The following is a 25,055-nucleotide window of genomic DNA, read 5'->3' as shown; positions in this document are numbered from 1 at the left end:
AAGAAGTACAGCTGACCTTGTCAAGTCTTTAACAACTTTCAACTAGCTCGAATTAAATCATCGTTATCATATTATATTCGTATTTCGATACTAAGAATGTTGATTAAAATATATTCAACACCACATTTATTTTTTATATTTACAAACAAAAAAATATAATATACTACGATAATTAAATAAATATAATAAATAACAAAAATAGTTATAAAAGTGTATATAATTAAGTATAAAAAATAATTCTTAAAATATTATAACATTGTTATGTTATGATTTAAAAAAAAAATCGTGACATTTGAGTATTGTAAAGTTAAAATATATAATTTTGATCAAGCATAACAATTAATATATCATTATTTGTTGATTTTAAATCTAATGCGCTGATTCAGCTTGTTATTTAATAATGAACTATTAATTGAACGTTTTTGCAATTTAAATAATCATCATATAGTACATCGTAGGAAGAGAGCTCATTGAAAAGTCGCTAATTTCATTTGACTATCCGTGCAAATGGTACAAGAAGCTTCCAAACCATCTATCGTGATACATTCTTGATGAAACACATGCTGGCAGAAAAATATAACAGCGTTACTAGTACAGTCTTGGCCTATAATACATTTTTGACATGCGCTACATATTTGTTGTTCATGAACACTACATCCTTTTCGTCGGGCGTTGTAAAGTTTTTCGTGCAGATCAAAGCAGTCGGACACAACAATTTTGGTACATCCCTCTTCGACAGATACTTGTAAATTGTAGTCAGTCATCATTTTAACTAATGCTTGTTTGAGCCCTGGTATTTCCGTATGCTTGCCGATTCGGCTGATTAGTATTCTGGGATCGACATAAGTACCGATTTTTTGTAACAACACTTTGAGAAAATCCGGTCGATCCAATGACAGACTTATAAGATCATGCCATAAGTCGATATCGTTTTGATCCTTACAGAATTCAATGGCTTGTTCGATATTGTCCAGCTGTGACACAACTAAGTTAAGAGCATCTTTGGTGTTACCCATTCGTCCCAATAGGTACACCATTTCTGGATAATATTCAAGTCTTTTACACACATCGAGAGCTTCAGCTATGGAATAATTATCGCTACGTTTTAATAATGGGAGTAACTTTTCTCGAGAGAATTCTGCGTATAGAAGAACTAGATCCTTGTGAAAGTTTTGCCGACCAAGTGCTCGAGTATCTTTTTTTTCTAGTGCATCTAGGTATGTGTATAAGTATAACTTATTGTTCTGAAGCTTAGCCACAGCAACGTCAACTGGTATTGCGTCTTTATCTAAAAGTATTTTAATTGTTTGATCACAGTCCAAGTCCATTAATTCTTCTATCATACCGTGTACTTGCGCAAACAAATTATGTTTTGCGATTAGCTGAAACACGCCTTTGTGCCGAAGTTTTAAGTACACAGTTAATGCTTTTTCAAATTTTTTTGAGTGAGTATAAAGGATAGCTAACGCTTCAAGAAGTTCCGAACTAGTATCCACTATGAGATGTTCTATTAACGCGTTAGTGACTGCCGATACGTTATACAGTGATGGTGACCATTGTTTAACGATTTTTAAAAATCCGTCTGGTTCAAGTTTCAAGTACTCATATAATACCATTTCATATATATGTGGGTCTAATTTTATTTCACCTCGGGGTAAATAAGAACAAACTTGCCGAAGTTGATGTACTTGCGCAAATTTGAAAATCTCTTCTTGCCACAGTTTTTTGTTATTTCCGAACAACTCAGCGGCTAATCGACCTGCTTCCACATATTCTTCAGTGAATAATAAATGATCGAGGAACCTTTTACCTACCGATATACGAGAATTCCGATTAAGGATAACATTCTTCGAATTAACTACATCCATTGCTTCTGAGTATTTGTTATGTTCAATGAGCCATTCAATTCTATCATCAGCATCACATGGGTTCGCCACCACCACATCTTTAGGACTTACAATAACAAATAGATTTTCAACAACAAGACTCTCTAAGGCATAATCGTTACAACCGAATTCTTGAAATCCACGCAGAGATAAGTTGTCTGTACACAATTCTACGTACTTTGATTCTTTTGCTTCTACCACGTACAATTGTGGACGCATGGATTTTCCATCGTCATCCTTTTCTTTAGAGAAGCACAAGATAACCAATTGATTGTTGTCAAGCGGGCCGATTCCACTGATGAAGTAATCGATGCGGAACATAGATATTGGTTCCACTCTATACTCGGGAGTGTCTTTATTGAGTCTTTGCTGTCGTCGACGAATTCCACAGATCCGGACTGTATCCACCCAACCAACTAATAAAGTACTACTATCTTTCCAAGTTAAGTTACAGCGGAATGTACTAGGCACTATGTTGTCTCGTTTATCCCATTTTATAAGACCAAGTGAGCACCTAGCTATTATATCATATACACGAAGCCCTATGTCGGACGCCCAAGCCACAAATCTATTATGCCAGCTCATATTGTGCACAGCACCTTCAGCATCGTATATAACTGCAGATTTAGTGCGACCAAGAAATGTTCGTTCGTGTAACATCAAACGATCGTCACCAGTGATAAATCGCCTATACGATCCAGATTTGTGGTATAACGGGTCGATGGCAACGGATTTCACACAACGGCCAAGTGTTACTTCTTGAGCATCTTCTTGGGTGTATAGACCGTATACGAACACATTTCCGTCATCAGAACATGTAGCTATGAACTCTCCACGACTATCAATACTTATTTGATTAACGGATACTGTATGTGGTCGTAATTGCCGATTTTTCACAATATTTCCTTCAAAATCTAAAAGGTGTACTGATCCCCAATTGGTACCAATACACAAGAATTTTGGATGTGCAGCCAAGTAACTAACGCCATCTTTTGTTAATATTGTTTGAACGTCATTAGTAAGTCTAACATACTTGAGTTTTGGCTCTACTTCTTCCACTAAGTCTGTGTCGGATTGATTCGTCATACTTTATCTAAAATTAAATAAAACAATCCTGTTATTAAAATACTGACTTTAAATACACAAAAATAATATTTACAAAAATGTATTAAATTATTTCAGTAATTATAATATACAAATATTTTTATTGGATGTTTTTTTGTTTTATAATATGAAAAAATGAAGCCTCTAAAAAAAAAAAAGGAATAAATTTATGATTATAAATTAATTTTTTTAACGATATTCCTCTGAATATCTATTTTAAAGAAAATTACATTTTATCAAAAAATAAAAAAATAGCGTAATACATTAAGCAACACTTTTTGCCCTCATATAAAATACCATCATGAGGGATATAGAAAATTAAAACAAAACAGTATGTTTTCTATCCGGCCATCCATTTGAAAGTAACAACTGTCATTGTGATCATCAAATCGTTAAAATAACTAATAACAAATAATAAAGAAGACTTATTAATAGAAAAATGTATTTTAAATTCTACTTATGTATAGTAAGTAATTAAATATTTATAAAAAATTTTTTAGAGGCCAAATAAGTGGTAAATATTTTTTAATTGTTTTACATCTAATATTTCTTAAGAAAATGGCGAATTCACCTTATTATAACATTGTACACACATAGTGCAATAAATAATACTTTATAAAAATGTTTGAAATATTATTCAAATAATTTTATTTAAACATATTTGTAATACTATTCAAGTATTTCAGAAAAATATTTGAAATTTAAATATTTTTCGTAGTCTAACCCAATCAACCTTCTTTGAAAAATTAAAACAAGGGTGTTCATTGTTACAAAAAAATATTTTGTGCGTGAGAGAAGAACTTAAATACTAATTTTCAGATATTTTGTTAAAATTACGTTTATTTTTATAACTTTCTATACGAAAATAATACATTACTTAATTAAATTTCTTTGTATTTGATTTACAATTTAAAACTTTACATTTTTGTAATATTAATACAAAATTATTATTAGTATAATATGAAAAAGCAGAAAAAAAAAGAGATAAAGCTTAAAACTAAAGACAACTCTTGGTTTTCGGATACTTAAGATTTAACTTGAATGAAATAACGTAATGATAGTGATTAAATAATGTAATAGTAATTTTCAACAAAATAACTATTAACACTGTAGTTTACGTGAATTATACAAATTGACTTATAAACATGTGATTTGTGAAAATAGTTATTCAGATAGACTCAGACTGACTAATACAACAATTGATTGAAAAACAAGAATACAAAATAATAAAAAATTTCATATATTATATATTTGAGGTTCATATCACGAAAAAGAGGCTCTGATACACAGATATTCGTTCAATCACAAACTGACTCTTTAGTGATGGCGGTACAATAATATTAGTCACGAGTGATGATTTTTTTTTATACATGCATAAAAAATACAACATAAAATCATTTTGTCAATCAAGGATTTGTAACATTAGCAAATAAAGTCCACCTATGCACATATGCACTATTCCTTTATTGTAGCATAGTAAAAACATAATAAAAAAGAGTATTATGTTTATTTAAATCTAATATCATTAAAAATAATATTAAAATCCTTAATTCTACACAATAAATTCAAAAAAATTAATACTAATTAATTTAGTGTCATTAACACAAGTTAACTTATAAATAAATTCAAATTAACTTTTGGTAAAATTGAAAGTTATACATATGTAATATTGTTAAGTACCAATGATTAAGGTACTTTCGAAAATATTATTTTTATGTAATTAAAGAAGTAATTATTAATAGTAAAATTATGAAAATGTGTTTGCTTAATTTAAACTACTTACAGAACTTTATAAATGATATAACTTCTAAACTATTTATCATCTAGTAAATTCTTAGTACAAAAATCTGTTAAATGGTCTTAAAGAGGTTAGATGGTCATAATCTTTCCTACTTTATAACTTGTAAACAAAATTTTTCTTAAAAATAAAAATAGATTTTTTAAAATATAGACTAATCAAGATTTTTTTTTTAAAGTTATAACAGAATTGGTAACAAGTTGTTAGGAACAAATATACTATTAAAGTCAATAGTTTTCATGTGTCCAATTAAATATACATACTCTTCTTATTTATTTATTATTTAAATATTAATTTGAAACTTTTTTTTTAATTTAAGTTTTTTTATAACTTTAATTTGATTTTAATTTTTCATACAAAAAAAATTGATAATATAATTTGATAATCTTATTGTTTTATCTTAATCCTATAAAATTACTTAAATAACCTATAGTTGAGTTAACCAACCAAACAACAGTTTTTTATTTAGAATTAAAGTAACTATTATTGTTAAGATTAATCATAACATATTACTTTTTTCAAATTTTAACCATGATAATGTTGTAAGTAATTTATTATAAATAAATTTACAGATATCAACACTAACAACCTCTTTGCCAATCAGTAAATCTCAATCTGAAAACTCCAGTAAAATATACCACTCATTACTAAAGCCTATACCTCGAAGCTTATCAACCATAAATTATCGTAAAAATAGTTTTCAAAACTCTTTTGGCATATCAGGAAATATTGGAGTTGGATTACATTTTGGAGGGGGCTATAGAATTAATAATAAAAATGGAAATGAGAATGAACAAATAGTTCATAACAGAATATATGATAAATATTTAGGTACTAGCTTTGGTTTTGGTTCGATGAGTGGTTTCAAAAAAAAATATGAAAATGATGTTGATCAAGGTCAAACTACAAATCAGCATTACACTGAACATGATCAACAAGAACAACAAAATGAAATAGTGCCAGAAATTAATAATGATAGTTCTATAATAATAACTACAACTACAACTACAACTACTGCTAGACCAAACAGTGTCTTCAGAAAAATTTCTACATATTGGTCAGGTGACCCTAAAAGTGAATCTTCAAATGGAGTTTTGAAGTGGAGTAAAATTAAATTGAAAAATAAGAGCCCTGTGGGTACACCAAGATAGTTCTAATAAATTTTATAATGTTTTGGAAAAAAATGATGAAAACATATAATTTAATAAAAATTTTACTTACTAGTAAATCACATTTATGGATGTACAAATTTACAAATTATTACAAATATATATCACAAATTTTTAAATAAATTTTAAAATAAGAGTTGGAGTGGAAAATAATAACTATAATACAATTTTTAAAGTGTACCTTATATTACATAAAAATTAAAAATTTATGAAAATTGACCATGTTACATATAATTGATAAAAGATAGCAATTATCAGTAGTTTTATTTTTTATTCTTATCAGCTATCAATAGTTAAGTATAAATATATTAAAGAGAAATTTTATTAAATATGACAAAATAGATTTTGTCATCTTATTAAATATATATTTACTTGTTATTGTGACTTATATGATAAGTTATTTAACTTTATTGCAATATTGCTGTGTAATAACGATTTAAAATTAGTTATATTTTAAAATAATAATAGCGCTTTGATTAAAACAATTTTTTTTTCACAGATTTTAATTGTTTATGTGGTAAATAAAAATTAGTATAAATTTTTAAATAACCTGAATAATATATTAAGTTAACCCAACTACTAAAATAGTTTCACCTCAATATTTAATTATATTTTTAATATCAAATTGATAAAATTCTGGATATTGTTTTTATGTGAAAGGTATTAACAAATCAAATTTTAACCGTATGATAGTAGCTATAAGAGACAGAAAAGTGATAAATTTTATTTTTTTAAATAGCTGTTATATAAATACATCATAATATTAAAATTCATGTTTATCAACAGTAAAATATAACTTAAATATCATAATAAAACAAAGTATAATAAATAATAATTTAATTAATAAAAAGTTACCACAGATTGTTTTATACTATAATTTAAATGTTGTTTAGTAATTAAATTTAATAATACCTTGTTATTCCAACATTTTTAAAATGTTTTAATTTTTAATATATATAATAAAACTAATAGATTTATTACATAATGAAAATTGAGAGCTGAGAGCTGAGAGTAAATAGTTAATGATTTAATGTTAATAAACTATTTAAATTTAGGTAAAACTATAAATTTATATGATTATTCTTCTGATTTTTTTATAACTTTCATATTTTCTGCCAATTTTAAACATTTTTCTGCCATTTCTTTGATTTCATTTGTTTTTTCTCCTTTAACTATAGAAAGAGCCATAAGTATTTCCATTATTTCAGTAGCAAAAATTTTCTCAGCTATATCTTTATCAACTTCGATTAAACTATGAGCAATTACTAAAGCTCTGTGTTGCATGCCTTTGTTGGGGTGGGCAAGTAACATTTTTAAAGTTTCTTCCCAATTTTTAAAATTTAATATTTTCTTGCAACAATCAATACTATTAGAAACAGCTATTGCAACAGCTCCTGCAGAAGCAATAGCAGTATCTTCATCTTCATCTTCGCATAAAAGGAAAAGCATTTTCAACTTATCATTTTTTTCTTCAAAAACTTTTATTACCTCTGGTGACATCATTAAATTGGTGAAACACTGAACAGAAGCTCTTCTCAGCATTTGATGTTCTTCAAAAAGATAACTTTCAATTAATTGAAGTCCACTGGAATCAATAATTTTTTTTCTAATTCTTTCATTAACAGATGCCATATTACAAAGAGCTACCATGGCCTCAAAATTTTCCAAAGCTGAACAATCTGGATGCAATAACCCTAAAAGTGGTCTTATTGACTCTAGGCAACGCTGTTCTTTAAATGATACTTCGGGATTAATTGAAATACCAATTCTCGCAATAGCTTGAGCAGCTTGATTTTTTCCTTTATTTGTACCTGAGTGAGCTAAAGTTAGTAAGGTTTTAATTCCTCCTAATTTAACAACTTCCCCCCTGAGTTCAGGTAACACACATATTGCATTGAAGAGACGAGATAAAAGTTCCTTAATATTATTACTTTCTGTTTTTGCTAATAGAACCAAAACACTAATAACTCCATAGTTACATAGTAGTGTAATTCTTTTATTAACAAAATCTGTATCATCAAGTTCATGATTTTCTGGAACATGACACTTAGAAAATTTTGCAAGTTCAATCATTTCAGGTATGATTTCTTGTTTTTCATATGCATTACATAAATTAACAAAAATTGAAACTAGGGCATACATAGCTGATGTTTTCTCAGATTTTGCCAATCCCATAACAGCAACAATAGCAGCTTGATCTTCAATAAACTTTTCTTTTACTTCAGCATCAAGCGTTAAGTATGATAATCCTTCCACAGCCCACCGTTTAGTATCAGGTTTAGTATTGGGATGTATCAAAAATCTACGGCAAGCTTCAGCTAACTTGAGTGTGGCACCTTCGGAAAATGGACGAATAGATGCATCTGTCCCACCACTACTACCTAATTTGCATAATCCAACTAAGGCCCGAATACGAATCTCATCTTCTCCACTTTTATAGAGATTTTTCAGTATTTGTGTTCCTTGTTTAACAATTGGAGTAATTTTACTTTTCTTTGAAGTAGCAGCAATTATACATTCACAAGCAATTTTTTGCTGAACTTTATCTTCTGTTGTAGCCATAGCAAGAATCATTTCAATTATACCTACAACATAAAATAAAGAAAATAATTTTTAAATAATATGTTTAAATTTAAATACTAAATTATTACATTTTTTTTTTAATTATTAAAAATGTTAACTTACCATCTCTAGCTACAATTGAATTTCCAACATCTATTGGTCCCATAAGTAGAACAGTAACTGTAGATACAGCTCTAACTTTTGACTCAGTGTCAGGATCTAATAGTCTTTCTTTTAAAAATTCGTCTACAGCATTCATATATTTTTCTCTTGATTTGTCACTAGTTAAATTATCATAAATTCGTGCTAAGCATACTGATACATTAGTGTGTGAATACTCAGTAATATCTATCTTTGATTCATATTTAGATTCTAAAAGTTCACTAGCTACTTCTAAAAGTCTTTGTAAGCCATTCATATCAATTAAACGCTCAGCCCAATTGACATTATTAAAATGAATATTTCTAGTAAGTATTTCAATAATTGAATCTCGGGCAAATTTGTTGATTGAGCGCCGATTAATAGAGCAAACCAAACATGTCAATATTCCATCTATTTCTTTAGAATTTGTTTTACATTTTGTTTCATTGGGTGAACTATCTAAAGTATTATCCATTCCTGTTAAACTATTTAAAGCTACTTGAACAATATATGTTACACCATTAATTTCATTTTGATTATCTGTATTTAGAGCATCAATAAACCAAGGTACACCTAGATCGACTAAAACTTGTTTAGTACAAAACTCATTATTTTTACATATTTGGCCAATAATTCTCAAAGCATTCAAACGAACTTCATTATTTGTGTCGTTTTTCAAAAGACCTTTCAGTTTACTTATTATGCCAGCCTTTATTAAACATGTACAGCCATTACTAGATTCTTTTGACAAAACTAATAGGTTTTTAATAGCTGTTATTCGTTTATCAATATTTTCTTCAATTGTAAATGTGTACTTGAACATACTTTCAATTTTATTTGACAATTGAGCATTTTCTCTGATTTTTTCTTGAACAATAGGGTGTAATTTTGATAACACTGGTTGTATTTCTTTATTAGTAGGATCGGCAATCAAACACTGTTTGGCATCAACATATGCTTCCTCATACTTTCCTACCTGTTCATACGCAAAACTTCTACGAAATAATGCTTTTGGATCATTTGCATTTATATCCAAAGAAGCACTACAATCTCGTATGGCATTTTCATATTCACCTAATTTATTATACACAGCAGCCCGATTTTTATACAAAATAGCTTTATCTTGATTATTTTCTTTTAATATTAATAATGCAGAAGTATAACATTCTAAAGCCTTCAACCAATCTCCTGATTTAAAGGCAGAATTGCCTTGTTGTTTCAACATCATATAATCGATTCCAGAATTTTCATCCATTTTTTAATTGAGTAATTAATTAATGATAAATAATCAAAAAATAAAAAGTTTAATAGTTTTTAATAAAACTTAGAGAGTAAGGCTACGTTTAGAATTTGGATGTGTGCCAAACATCCTGATTAAATAGAAGGTTCTGGAAGTTAAAAGTAAAGTTCTCGATTATTTTTAATTCCTATCACTTATCAACTATAGTTAAGGATCAATTTTCTTATCATATTTTGTTAAATAATAAAAGCGCATGTTAATTTTTTTTACCACTACTTATAAAAATTATAACTAATATATTTAATCATATCGAAAAATCTATTTTTAATCACACTTTCAGTTATTTTCTTAATTAATTACTTTCAGTAATTAATAATAGATTACATATACAGCATTACATAGATTAAATTTATTTAACCTGTTTAATTAATAGAATAGTGTTGCATTATGGCTTAATAGAAAAGTAATCAGACAATCCCTAATCCATTGCAGATATCTACACAATTTTTGTTGCTCTCATTCATAACATAATGAAAAATTGGTCTTTAATGAATTTAAAAAAAAATACGACCCATAGCCACAATGATCTATACAAATTTACACTGAATTGAAATATGATTAAAGAATTTAAACACATTCTGACAGTTATAAGTAAATGCTAATCAATTAAGTTATTAAAATACTTATTTATAAGTCATTTTTACAAAAGCTTAATATTTAATCAGTCAATTAGACTTAAAAAACTTGGTATAATTCTTGTACATTAATAAAAATTTAAATTATAATTCCATGTGTAGGTTATAGAGGTAAACTATATAAAATATAACATACTCCAAAATGAAAAAGCTTAGTGCACCGAGATAACTATAAACTAACCTATTTAAAAATAAGTTATGTATAATTTATCACTATTTGAAAAATGTAAGCGTTATTCATTAGCATCACCGTTATCAAGATACATTTTAATAGATTGTCCTAAATTCAGTAAAAGTGTACAGAACATCATTTTTTAAAACAGAAACATTTTGTAAGAAACATACAAACTTTAATGTGTTAGTTTAAACCTTAAAAAATATTTGACTAAACAAATTTCTTTAAATTTGTAAATTCATATGAATTTTTAAATTTACACGTGTGCAATTAAAGAACAGTTAAATCATTTCATTGTATTGCAATTTTTAAAAATGAATATTACAATTATAAACTAAGTATTCTTATAATTAAAACAATAAATTTCTTTTTGTGTTAATAATATGAATACACTTATTTATATTATAAATCAATAGAACATCAATTCATTCAGCACACTATAGAAAAATAGGTGAATTTTTTTTTCATAGTATATCAATAAAAATGAAAACCAACTCAAATAAAATTTTGTTCAAATTTGTACAATTAAAACATCTACTTATATTTTTACAGAAAATTAAATGGTTTTTAGTCAGAATCCTTTAAGTAGAATATTATTGCGCTAAGAAATAAAGATACAAAAAAAGACTAGGTTAAAGAAAATAGACTACAAAAGTAAAATAAATAATAAACTTAGTAGAAACATAATCACATATACAGGGAACAAAATTTTATGTTTACATATATATATATATACACATATACATAAACAATAGGAAATATAATTCCAAAAAGGATGACCAAGTTTTTTAGTTATAATAATTATAAATACAAGTTATATAAATAAAATTTTCTCAGGTCAACTTTTTCATAAATAGTCAACTTAGAAATATGATATACAAAGATGTACAAAATCAAAAATATCATTTAAAAGAAATCTAAAAATTTCAAAATTAATATGGTAAAGGAATGTTATTCATCCTTGATTTTGACCATGTTAATTTCACATATGTTAAAGTATATTAACTGTAAAATTAGACATAAAAGCACAACTTCTTTAATTAATTTATGTAATTATTTCTTCAGTTTTTTCAGCATCAGAACTTAAGTCTTGTTTGAGTGCTTCAACACATGATTTTGGTATTAATGTACCTATAATTTTAATTGAAATCAGCCAAAATGTCATAATAATAAATTAAAATTAATTTTACAAAATGTATACTATAATTTGAATTACAAATAAAATGTGAGTTATTAATAGTATTTAATAATCATATTATTAAATTATATTTAAATATATTAAATGGGATCAATGGCAGATTTAAGAGGGGGTATGAACCACCCAGATACCAATATTTTTACATTATTTAATATGTAGAGTAAGACTCAGATACATATTCTTATAACTTCTCAAAAAAATGTCAAAATCTGCTATTGTGAGGGATGTATTCCTTTAAAATAAAGTTTTAAGGTTACAACAATTTAAATCTATATTTGATATCATTTTTTAAAAGGTTATCTTCTCAGTTGTCTTCTTCTTTTTCCTTGCCTTAATCCCAACTACTTGGAGCTGGCCACCCTTATCCTAAACTTCTACTCGACACAATCTCCCACATAATTTATGCTCACATCAGCTATATTGATTAGTGGTTTTTAAATAGAGATCTTAATGTATATTATTACAACAATGTGAAGATAATCGTATATATATTTTTCTTTTAAAATATACTTTTTGAAAAAAAAATTAAAACAAAAAGTTTCATCCGTTTTATTCTACATATACAGAGTTAAGTAAATAAGAAAACATGTTTCTATGGTTCTCATCATTTGTAACAATGACCTGTTTCCTTACTTACTGAACACTATGTATATAAACATATTTTAAATAAAGAACTCACCGACTATCTTGACACCTTCTGCAGTCTTTAATCTTACTACTTGCATTTTATGATGAGAGCCTGTGCGAGCTAAAAGAACATTTTCTATTCGACTCCAAACACTTAAAACTGACCCAGAAAGAACATTATAGGTCCTACGTCTTAAACCTACTTCACAGTCCTGACCAACAGTCACAAGTTTACAATTACCACGCCTAAAAAAAAAAAAAACATACTAATCACACATTTATGTACAAAAATAATATAATTTACCAATAAGCATGCGAGCAAACATTTTCTGAAGATTCATACTGTTCTTTCCAATGTTTTTCTGCTTTATCAGTTCCTACTTTATAGTATTTTTTTTCTAGTTCACTTAACGATTCTTGTCTCAACTATAAATTTTAATTATAAAAATGAATACATGTTTAAAAGAAATATTAAACATAATTACTTGTAATCCAGTATTTGGGCGGAATAGCATAAACATAATATCTTTTTTAAGAGTTTTAGTATTTTCAGATTTCTTGTTAGAATTGTTATCGGCCATTATTGCAAGTACTGCAGTGCTTTTGTTGTTTCTGATCTAAAATAATTGTTATCAGTAGGTTATCATTATTAAATAGTAAAATACTTATTAACTTAAATTACATAAAATAAAACAATGCATTCTTTGAAACTCTTCAAGGAGTTGCCAATGATATGATATAGAGATGTGTTATCATGGTAGCCATTAGTTAATATTTTTTAATTTTAGACAATTAAAAATTATTTTTACACTTTTAATTGTAAAAGTAAAATTGAAGGTCCCTACTTGGAAATGAAAATATTTTACAATTAAAATATATAATACATAAATTTAAAATTAAAACAATAAAAAAAAAAAAACACCTATCATTTGACATTTTAAAATTATCTTAACTTGCGGCAATTAATGGTGTTTTTAAATGCATTATTATTTCAACTACAAAAAAAGATTGAAGACAACATAGGGTTCATACAAGTTGTTTCATATAGAAATTAGTTTCAATTATTTATGTTAAAATCAACCCCAGATAGAATTTTATAAATATTATTAAGATGTTTATTTGATGTTATACAACATAATTTAAGATTAAATTGATACTAAAATTTTTGAAATGTTATAAGATATAAAGGAATAAGAATCTTAATTACAAAATGATGATAAGGACCCTTATCACACAACCTCCTAATTATTTGTAAATCTTTTTGTTTACAACTAGTTCGGTACAATTTTATATGATGACCTACAAAAAATTTTTAATATCTAAATATTAACTAAATAAAAATTGATTTTATTAAAAATTACCAAACAATTCATTCAATGATAAAACCAACTCACTTGATGTGACAGATAAAATCCTTCATTGCTTCCTTTTGCCTCAGTAGATCTTTCCACGGCTTCATCCCAACTCATACCTCTTTCTACATGAACAATATGAAGTTCAGTTGTGGCTTGACCAGTGGCATGTTTACGAAGAAATGAATATAATTTTACTCTTTTAACATTCTCTCCAGCCGTCCCCAGATCTAACAAATACAAACAATAAATATCTGGGATTTTTTTATACAACAATAATTTATATACCTAAAATTCCAAGATCAAAACGACCAGATTTTTTAGCTTGTGTGATGATATGATGCAAAACATCAGTAAAATATTTAAACAGTCTATTTTGAAGTTCAACAGGCATACCCAATATTCGATTTAGGAACTTGCTTATATTATTGTAATCTTTATCTAAGGTTAAGTTTCCGGGGCTGGTTTCATTGTTGATTATTAAACCAACACCAACAAGTGCACCACCAACATCTATTTAGGAAGAAAAAATTAAATAGAAGCAACTAATTTTGAACCTCATCAGTTTAACCTTCAAAGAAATTTCCTTTATAATCACTAGGAGGCGGTACAATGGGACTTTCATAGCCAATAATAGTTTTCATGGTTGTTTCTAAAGCAGCGCGACCATACTTGTTATCAATATTAAATTTAGATAAATCACGTGTTTCTGTAGCTCTTCTGTCACCATGAGTTAGAGCTCCCTAAAAAAGAGTAACCTCAATACTTTAATAAGCACTAATTTTATTTAGTTAATGTTCAACATGAAAAAAAAAACATACCAAACTTTCTAATCTTTTAGCTACAATGGATGCAAAACGTCGTTCGCCAGCTAAATCTGATATAAGGAAAATATATTCTGGTGCATTAACTTGATTAGACCGATGTGAACGCCCAAATTGTTGAATAGCTCGATCTGCACTCCAGGGAAGTTCTAAAGTAATATGAACTCTTCGTCGTTGATTGCGAGCTCTTCGATCACTTTGTAATGATATACCAGAACTTGCAGCTTCAGATATAATAGCTACATCTTTTTCTCCATCCATAAACCTTTGCTTTTCTAATAAGTACAAAAAAGTATAAGAATAATATAGGAATGTAAAAATATTAAATAACACTATAAATAAGAAAATAAAAATAAAAAATCATTAACAGAAATAAATATAGTTTAAAAAACTAAAAAACACGATTTTAAAGCACATCAAACTAAAAAGTTAAATTTTTAAAATAAACTTAAAACAATAACGAATAAAAAATACTAGTAATATTGTAAAAAAAAAGGAGTCAGGAGCTCAATATAAGAAAATACAGCACAAAGGACCCACGCTTTTTTTCACAATAATACTAGTATTTTTTGTTCATTATTGTTTTAAGCTTATTTTAAAAATTATTTTTAACTTTTTAGTTCAATGTGCTTTAAAAGAGTGTTTTTTTAATTTTTTAAACTATATTTATTTTTCACTTTTTAGTTTTTTATGACATTGTTGTCACAGTCACGGTGTGTTTATTGTCAATTATGACTATCAATAAATGTAATATCTGTATTGGCAGTTAGTGTATTTATAAACTCACAACTGTGTCTTACTACTATTGATAATAAAGGCTATATACCTGCGAATATTGTTATAAAAAAACCAATTAGCTACCTATATTTGTAATACCTTATGTATTATACATGTATATTAACTCAAAAAAAAATTGAACCTTTAAATGTTTATATCTCATAATAAACAATAAAAATTTGTTTATATATATAATATTGATGACACGCGTGTATGAGTACGAAAACCAAAAATAAAATTATACATTACGACAGTCTAGTCTCAAGGCCATAGACGGTGGGATACGCAAGAATAATAACACGTGGCATGTGGAGAGTTACAAACAAATATACATATATACAGATGAAACTAATATAAGCGTGTTAAAAAATTTTATATTGTTATATTTAATACTAACATTACAATATTTAATATAAATAAGTAACACTATACTTAGTGTAATAATTGATCTCTTTAAATTTGTTTCAAAATAATTGTTTAAAAAATATATGCAAGGTGATTCATTAGGATAAAACACCATTTTTCTTGAAAACTATTGAATTTTAAAATTTTCATAAAGGAAAATATTGTTTGTTTAAAAAAACTATAATATTATGCAATTTTAAATAATATTTTGTTTTCATTCCTTCAAGGTAACCTACACTTTAATTTTCTTTTATGGGAAGCCCTATTTTTAGATAAATGATTAAAAAATTTCAATAAAGTTAGTTCTCATAATTTTTTTTATTTAATGGATTGTTCATCTGTTCAGCTTTAAATAAATAGTATGTCCAGCTCGATCTAGTGAAAGTACATTCCACCTACACTACATACCTACTACATGTATTAAAATGCTAAATAGATGAATGGTCCAATGGACAAAAAAAAAATAATAAGAACAAATGTTTTTGAAAATCTTTTTTTGATGTCATAAAACTAAAAATTAAAGCTGATGTTTTTTATCCTTGAAAGGATGAAATAAAATATGTATATTTAATTACATATTATTGTAGTTTTTTAAATAACAGTTTCTTTCATTATAAAAATTTTTAAATATCAAGTTACCAAAAAAATGAGTCTTTTATCCTTAATGAATAATCGTGTATATATTCAAAAAACTTTTGATAACATTATTTTATATACAGATAAATGAAAATTTATTAGAACAATTTTTTTTAATAGTTTTCAAAATCTAACACAACTTAAGGGAGATGCATAAAATGGACCTACAGGTCTTACATGGGTACCTTTTGCTCACCTCTTTAACAACTTCTTAAATATAACTTTCTTACTTAAATAATTTTTAAATGAAGGCATTTTTATATACCTATAACATTTAGAGTTTCTAAAGGTGCATCTGCTTCAGATCTTGACTCATATTGAATTCCTCCATCAGTTTGTACAACTCTACCTTTTCTTCCTGTCATCTATTTTATATATATGTACTATAATTTAATGTCATCAAGATGCATATTATTATAATGTGTACATACTTCAGCAACATTTTCTGGTCCACCTAATTCATCAATCAGCTGATCAAGGGTATTTGGTGGTAATTTATCACCTAGTCTCTCAATCCTTTCAATTAATTCTTCTTTCATACTACACGCGCGATCAATTGCATCTTTATGTTGACTATTATTAGACATACTCGATTTAAGAACTATTTGATGAATTTTATCTTTTGTTGTTGGTTTTTTCTGTGCAGGGGTTTTAATTTTACGTTTTTTTGCTCTACCAGCACCAACCCAAGGTTCTAAAAAATTTAATCAATTATTTTAGTTCAAAATTCTTGATTATTTTAATAATTATAATAATACCATCACTATCAGACTCATCTTCATTGAATGGATTAAAATCACTACTGGCCTCAGAATCTTCACTATGTTCTTCACTAATTTCTGATTCAGACTCTGATTCCATCTTAAAATCTGAATCGTCATTATCTGATTTTGATTCCGATTCACTAGATTCTTTAGTTCTTTTGTTAGGTCTAGAGTTAGCTTGACGACCTATAAATTAGTATAAAGGAAAATAAATGTAATTAACTTTAAATTAAACAATTTATACCTGATTTTCTTTTTTCACCGATGCCTTTCGAGCTGCTGGGTCCTAAAGAATCACCATTCTGTGGTTTTGATTGTTTTAACTCAATACCTACACTTCCCAGTAATTTTTTTATTCGACTGCGATCAGGCGCAGGAAAATGTTTCTCAACTAATGATTGTAAAACACCCCTATAAAAATAAAATTTAAATTTTTTTTCATGTTATCAAAATTTTAAGAATTTGCATACATAATAATATAACATGATTAAATTTTCATAAAATATACTTAATGGAAATACTGCTATAAATTATTTAATGAGGTAATATTCAGGTACTTAAAATTTATTATTTATCTGGATAATAATATTAATAGACTACTTTATCAATAATATTAAATTTATGTATATACACACAGGGTCGATTTTTTTAACTATACCCACTCAATTACTTACAGAATAAAAAAAAATTAAACATTTTTTGAACTTAGAACTTGTATCAACTTTATATTTTCAAATGGCAACCCATATTATTTATATATATTTTTGTATGTCAAAAAAAAAAAAAAAAATTATGAGTTTTAAACAAGATACGCTACTTTAAAATTTATGATATTTGATGAAAAAATTCAGTAGTTTTTCCAACACGGTCACATTATTATTTTATGTAGGATACGAGCTACCAGTTTACTGTGTCAACACACATAGTCAGAATAACTAAGGTAAGCTTGGTATATTAATTTATAAAACTGGTAGCACTTATCAATTTAGAGCCGTAGAGCGCCTTATATTAAATAAAATAAAATATTTTTTTTATTTAACTAAATCTAATGGTGTAAAAAAAAAAAATAGGGTTGCCATTTAAAAATATGAAGTTGATACAAGTTATAAGCATAAGGGGGATGGTGGTAGAAATTTAAATTTTCTTATGAAACATCTCATTAAAGATCTATAATGGTTAAAAAAAATTGTTTATAACACTTGTATTTTTAAAGATATAACGCGAGACATAGTTAACTAATCAACCTATATACACAGAATGTGTTCAATAAGTACGGAAAATCTCTATTGTTCTTATTTTTTGTAATTAACCTATTTCCTTACTTTTTTAAAACCTGTATAATACTAAGTTTTTCAAAAGACTACGTAGAAAGCTTATGTAGTTCAATACTACATATTCAAATTTTGAAATACCCTAAACTAATTTATTTTGACTAAATTTAATAACATACTAATGTTCAGATTTTTAAATAAAATTCAAACTCTGATTAATGCTTAATATTATATGAATATATGTGTAAGCACAATAAATATAAAATAATTTAGAATTGTATCATACTTTGCTGTAGAAACAAAATCAGTTAATTCGCCATCATCTTTTTCAAGCTGTTCAAGTGTACGCGCTTCTCCAGTAGATTGTAAGCCAATTATAACACATTTTCCATGTTTTATTGCTTCTCTGAATATATAATATATAATTATAACAAAAAAGTCAATAATTGACTATTTAATAATTATTGTTATACAAAATTCTAAAACAAACCTTGCTACTTCAACTGCATGCTTCACTTTAGCAGCAATACATAAATACTTAAAAAACCTTTGATGAGAAGACCAAAATTGTCCCCACATAGTTTTTCTCATGCGATTTTCTGCATCAATTAGTTCAGCTGCTTCTTGAAACATATGCATTGCGTCAACCCACTAAAATATTAAAATTTATAAAAATTATCCAAAAGTTGTTTAGAACTTCAATAAATTTACCAGTTTCACTGCACTGTCATAAACATTTGTGAATTCTGGTGACAAAGGAACTTCTTCAATTTTAAAGGTAACACCATGAAAACTCAGTTGTCTTGCAATATACATTCCTCTAAGTTTCATATCCATTGCTACGATTTCCATAGCACCAACACCGCTAAAATATATAAATGAAGAAATTGATAATAAAAATAATAATTGATCACTTGTGGTTAATTAATTAAATAAAATTAAAATTATATTAAACATATTATTAATTTGAAAACTAAAAAATATTTAACTCAAAAAGCCACAAAAAATTACTGAAAAATCACGGATACGTATTTCGAAAACAATGTTACCATTACCAACGCTAAACACATACTAACACCCTGACTAGAGAAAACTCCCTTATTTACCCCTAGTGATGTCATCACTAAGTAATATTTTCACATTTTGCCAGTTTACACTAGTTTAATAATGAATTTTTCAGTGGGCCGAAATCCCAATTAATTAAATTGTTTTTATTTTTAAACATTTCTATTGCCTTATTATATTAAGTTTTTTGTAATTATTTACATTTTTAATTAGTTTTATGTTTTAATGGAGTGATTATATGTCAATAAATGTTCAGCCACTGGTAATAGTAAAATTTTTTTTTTTAATAGTTGCAGTATTTATAAATGGATTTTCTTCTTTTCCTCGTCTTAATCCCAACTTCTTGGAGCTGGCCACCCTTCCACTTGACACAATCTTCTACATCATTTACGCTCATATCAGCCATCTTCATATCACATTCAATTACATCTCTCCATCTTTTTTTGGTCTTTCTCTACCTCTTCTTCCTTCAACATTCATTTCTATAACTGTTCTTACAGCTTCCGATTCTTCTATCCTCATAACATGACTAAACTATCTAAGTCTATTTTCTCTCATCTTTTCCACGATTGACACTACACCTATGCTCCCTCTTATATGCTCGTTCCTTATTCTATCTTTTCTAGTCACTTCACTCATTCATCTAAGTATTCTCATCTCTGCTACACTCATTTTGTGCTCTCCTTTCTTGTTAACCACCCAACACTTTGAACCATACATTGTAACTAATCTATAAAGATAAAGATAGTATCTATTAATGGATAATAAGGTTTAAATAAACATAGGTCTCTTTAGACAAATGTTTTCCTTAAATGAATAATTTTTGTTGACTATTTATTCAGTAAATGGGTTCTATTTAGGAGTACTTAAATAATGATAACTGTGTTAATAACTAGTAACATTAATATCTGAGTTAGATAATTTGTTTTAAGTTTATATCATAATTAAAATATTAAACAAATAATAATTATACAGAGTGATTTTTTTATCATAACCCACTCAATTACTTACAGAATAATAATAATTAAAAATTTTTTTTTTATTACTATCTTTAGTTACACATTATTCTTGAATTATTAACTATGTAATACTTTTTAAGTTCATCCCTTATGCCTGGTAAGGGTGTCAACTTTGTTTTTTTAAATGGTAACACGTATTTTTAATTTAATAAAATGTTTGAGTTTTTAATTTAATAGTAAATGGCATTTGAATTTTTAATATAACTTAATTCGTTTATTAGATATAATCATTTAAAGTTTCAAATTTTTGAGTTAATATATAGGTATAATACACAAGGGATTACAAATATAGGTAGCTAATTGGTTTTTTATAACATCGATATTAGCAGGTACACAGCATTGTTATTATCAATTGTAGTAAGGCACATTGTTATGAGTTTATAAATACACTAACTGACAATACAGAAAGTATATCTATTGATAATCATAATTGATAATAAACAATCCGTGACTGAGACAGCAATGTCATAAAAATCCAATTAGCTATCTGTATTTACAATCCCATGTGTATTATACATGTATATTAACTCAAAATTTTGAAACTTTAAATGTTTATATCTAATAAGCTAATAAAGTTATATTAAAAATTCAAATGCCATTTACTATTACATTAAAAACTCAAACATTTTATTAAATTAAAAATATGTGTTTCCATTTAAAAAAACAAAGTTGACCCCCCTCTAAGGCATAAGGGATGAACTTAAAAAGTATTACATAGTTAAAAATTAAAGAATAATGTGTAACTAAAGATAATAAAAAAAAAAAATGTTTAAATTATTATTATTCTGCAAGTAATTGAGTGGGTTATGATAAAAAAATCACCCTGTATATACCGTTTTTCAACTGCATTAATAAAATCAAGAAATTCAGGAAATGTTGTTCCTTGTCCCCACATGCCAAGTCGAACCATATAAGCCATATTTCGTGGTTCTGAGGCACCAGTAGCTGATGCATAAACAACTCTTGCTTTTGGTAACTTATTTTGAAGTTCTAAAACTGTTAAACCAGTTTTAGTTGGTTTTGTTGATCCAACAGGGCATAAATTTTTAGCTCTATGACATTCATCAAAAACAATCTAAAATAATTGTGGTTAAGAAAAATTGAAAAATATTACAAATTAATAAACATCTATTGATGAATAAATAAAATTCTTAAGTATTAACATTATTATTTAAAGGATACAACTCCATCAAAATGATCACCACACCAATTTAATATTTGTTTCAAACGACTTTTGTATTTTCCTCCGCCACTTGACTCACCAATAAGAGCCGAGTATGTAGAGAATATCACACCTTTAGAAACATTTCCATTGGTTGGACTATTGATTTTGGCATATTTGAACTATATTAAAATTACAAAACAATAAGAAATATATATTATATATATATATATATATATAAATATATATAAAAGAATATATATTTCTTTGGATAAAATAAAAATAAACAAACCTTATTTAAAGAGTAAACTTTGATATTTTTTGTTCCAATATCTTCTAAATCTCGTTCAGCATCATATTTCAAATCATTTGATACGGAAACCCAAATGGCTTTTTTACGTCCTTTCAAAAAGTTTTCATATATTAATCCTGCAATTGTTCGTCCTTTACCTACACCAGCACCATCACCAATAAGAAAACCGGCTCGTGAGCCATCTGGTAAAATGTGTTCATGTTGTTGACAAGTATAAGTAATAGCTTCCAACTGAAGAGCAGAAAGTGATCCTGAATTAATAGTATCCATAGGTATAGATAATTCATATTTAACATCAGCTGGTTCTACACTTGAGAGAGATGCAGTTTCTACAACAGGATCTGGATGTTTTTTACCAAGCTTCACTAAATATCACATAATAGTTAATTATTATTACATAAATTTTAGGAAAAAATTATTAAATAAGTTATTAACATTTAGCTGGCATATAATCTGCATACGTTTCAGCAACTCCCATATCATCATCTTCATTGTCTTCTTCTTCTTCTGTAGTACGATTATTAGCCATCTAGAAAAATATGGATGAAAATTCAATTAGTATCTTTTATCCTTAAAATAACTATATAAAAAATGCTAATATTTTAATATGTTACTTTGTTATTCACTGACTGATTATACCAATATGGATTTAAATTTTTAGGATTCATAGGAAATCCTTGCTGTGGGAATGTTGGCTGTTGCAATAAATTTTGTAAAAATAAATTAGCAGCTGGATTTCCAGAATTCAGTAGTTGAGAAATCATAGCAGCATTACTACCACCACTACTAATAAGCTGATATAAAAAATTAGTTGCTGCATTTGCGTCCATCATTCCTCCACCTCCTCCCATGCCTAAATTGATGAAAAAAATATAATTATTTAATTTATGCAAAATAATTATTAAGTTCTTAACTAATACCTTGTAAAAACTGATTTGGATTTATACTTGGAGGAATCATTCCTGGATAAGGCATGTTTTGTGCAAACATCATATTAGAAGTTCCTTGCGCCATATTTACAAAAGGATTATTCATCATTGAACCCATCCAATTGTTTGACATACCACCCATTACTTTTGAATAACCTAAGTTAAATATTACTCATTATTTCATTATGAATATTCAAGAATTTAAAATTAAAATTTTTAAAATCTATTTCAACTAGTGGTAGAATAAAATAAATTAGAGTACACTACATATTACTGTATTAATCTGTTAGTATAAAATAATACATAATATTAAAATACGTAATCACAAAGTTATTAAAATAATATACAATTATTCAGTTGGATAAAATTAGTCTTACTTAGAGATGAAAAACATTGTATTTTTATATAACAGAATAGAACTTTTATACTTGCCCATATTGTTAGAATTCACTTTATATGTAGATTCCAATGGCTTGCTTAAATTATTAGTATTAATACTAGTACTAGATGGTTTTTCATCCTTAAAAGATGATTTTATGTTTGCTGCTGTTGCTAAATCTTTTCCGCCGCCTAAATTTTAAAAAAAGTTATAATTCCAAATGTAATTTTATTTAAAACTGACTAATAGATAAAATTTTAATTACACAAAAAAAAATGTTTTCTATGAAAAATCATTGATTCTTTAAATTCTCAAAATTATTTCAAACAATGATAAATTAAAACAAAAAACAATCATAAAACAGAAATATACCCTTAATAATTAAACCCAAACTAAAATTGGTCATACTTTAATATACTTTATTATATTGATCAAAGCCTCCTCAAATAATATATAAGTTTTACATATTTCAAAATTATACCTGGGACTTCAATTTTATCTGGATCATCATCATCATCAAAATCACTGCCTGAATCAGGATTTTTTTCTACCTTGATATCACTGGAAGCCTGAAATAGAATTATTAATGCACTATGGAAGTTTGAATATTAAAACTATCGACTATAACACTATAATTATTTAAAATTGAAAGACTATGTAATTACAAACCATTTCAGATTAGAAGTGCTCTTCCTATGTATCACGGAAGGGTTACTGGCGTTCTAAATGTGGCCAGAATACAATTTTCGCGAATCGGCGACAGCGGTATTGATTAATTTCGGTGGATCATAATAAAAAAATCCGGCTGCAAGCTTATTGGTGGAACCGCCCTGAATGCAGCAGTACTTTAACTTAACAACAAGTAACTCGGGGATGAATGTACTGTCAATTTTGAAAAGGCAAAAAAACTTTTACGTAAAAATCGTTGTTTATAAATTTTCAGTCCCGGGAAAAAAATACTCTCAGTAATTTTGTCAGGACAAAAGAATACAGGTTAGAATCAATACAATAGTTTTGCCGGAAAGAGAAAAACAACGCAGGCTGCCAGGCACTGCGAATCTCTACTCACTTACACATAACTCACTAGCGCCGTTTTTTAGATAGGATTTTAAAAATCTGATATAGATAAAAAAGCCGTATCACTTCTAATTACTAATTGGGCAACGCTTGGCTAATAGTTTTAAAAACAGTATGCATTTATCTGATTCGTTATTATTCCGCCATATTTTTTCACAGATCAAAATTAAAAAATAAGAAAAAAACTGCTAAGAAATAAGAAAAAAATAAGATAAAATTCTTGGAATGTATTATAAAACTAAATTATTGAAGAAAAAATATATTGACCCCTAAAATCTACTAGAATAATTTCTACTCCATTTCTTAATTTATTCATGAGTAATTAAATATCAAGAGGCTTTTTGAGGACAATTCTAATAAACTTTTAAACATCGAACCATAAAACCAACCAAAAATAAAACTATAGAGACTACCACTTTTGGTTTTCAAAGTTGGCGTCATGATAAAATTAACCGAAAAAATGATAACGCTCATTCGACCAATGAAT

The 25,055-nt window shown here is 26.9% G+C and overlaps 4 protein-coding genes across 4 annotated transcripts; 1 reads left to right on the top strand and 3 right to left on the bottom strand.

The window, feature by feature from the left end:
* Positions 1 to 109: 109 nt before the first annotated feature.
* On the bottom strand, positions 110 to 6,166 carry LOC126896966 (vacuolar protein sorting-associated protein 41 homolog). Its single transcript, XM_050670233.1, has 2 exons — positions 6,010 to 6,166; positions 110 to 2,979 (listed from the first exon to the last, which is right to left on the bottom strand). Exon 2 carries the CDS (start codon positions 2,970 to 2,972, stop codon positions 468 to 470), a length of 2,505 nt encoding a protein of 834 aa, XP_050526190.1. The 5' UTR covers positions 2,973 to 2,979; positions 6,010 to 6,166; the 3' UTR covers positions 110 to 467.
* On the top strand, positions 3,317 to 6,012 carry LOC126896968 (myb-like protein J). Its single transcript, XM_050670238.1, has 2 exons — positions 3,317 to 3,456; positions 5,361 to 6,012. The coding sequence occupies exons 1-2, from the start codon at positions 3,430 to 3,432 to the stop codon at positions 5,937 to 5,939; spliced, it is 606 nt and encodes a 201-aa protein (XP_050526195.1). The 5' UTR covers positions 3,317 to 3,429; the 3' UTR covers positions 5,940 to 6,012.
* A 645-nt stretch (positions 6,167 to 6,811) lies between the features above and the next one.
* LOC126910343 (protein unc-45 homolog A) lies at positions 6,812 to 10,103 on the bottom strand. Its single transcript, XM_050692836.1, has 2 exons — positions 8,643 to 10,103; positions 6,812 to 8,542 (listed from the first exon to the last, which is right to left on the bottom strand). The coding sequence occupies exons 1-2, from the start codon at positions 9,913 to 9,915 to the stop codon at positions 7,035 to 7,037; spliced, it is 2,781 nt and encodes a 926-aa protein (XP_050548793.1). The 5' UTR covers positions 9,916 to 10,103; the 3' UTR covers positions 6,812 to 7,034.
* Positions 10,104 to 11,097: 994 nt separating this feature from the next.
* On the bottom strand, positions 11,098 to 24,512 carry LOC126909400 (protein strawberry notch). The gene is made up of 24 exons (XM_050691823.1): positions 24,161 to 24,512; positions 23,973 to 24,060; positions 23,545 to 23,682; positions 23,104 to 23,268; positions 22,798 to 23,036; positions 22,619 to 22,712; positions 22,163 to 22,548; positions 21,891 to 22,052; positions 21,542 to 21,783; positions 19,336 to 19,489; positions 19,115 to 19,275; positions 18,911 to 19,030; positions 17,598 to 17,764; positions 17,348 to 17,539; positions 17,021 to 17,283; positions 16,855 to 16,954; positions 14,769 to 15,046; positions 14,519 to 14,690; positions 14,236 to 14,460; positions 13,990 to 14,177; positions 13,081 to 13,212; positions 12,900 to 13,021; positions 12,648 to 12,841; positions 11,098 to 11,901 (listed from the first exon to the last, which is right to left on the bottom strand). Exons 1-24 carry the CDS (start codon positions 24,161 to 24,163, stop codon positions 11,816 to 11,818), a joined length of 4,071 nt encoding a protein of 1,356 aa, XP_050547780.1. The 5' UTR covers positions 24,164 to 24,512; the 3' UTR covers positions 11,098 to 11,815.
* Between the last annotated feature and the right edge of the window lie 543 nt (positions 24,513 to 25,055).

The sequence above is a fragment of the Daktulosphaira vitifoliae genome, unplaced genomic scaffold (genome assembly GCF_025091365.1).
Source record: "Daktulosphaira vitifoliae isolate Bord-2020 unplaced genomic scaffold, ASM2509136v1 Scaffold_1, whole genome shotgun sequence".
Taxonomy (NCBI): domain Eukaryota; kingdom Metazoa; phylum Arthropoda; class Insecta; order Hemiptera; family Phylloxeridae; genus Daktulosphaira; species Daktulosphaira vitifoliae.
The sequence above is the reverse complement of the archived record's forward strand: the minus strand, read 5'-3'. Positions and strand labels throughout refer to the sequence as shown.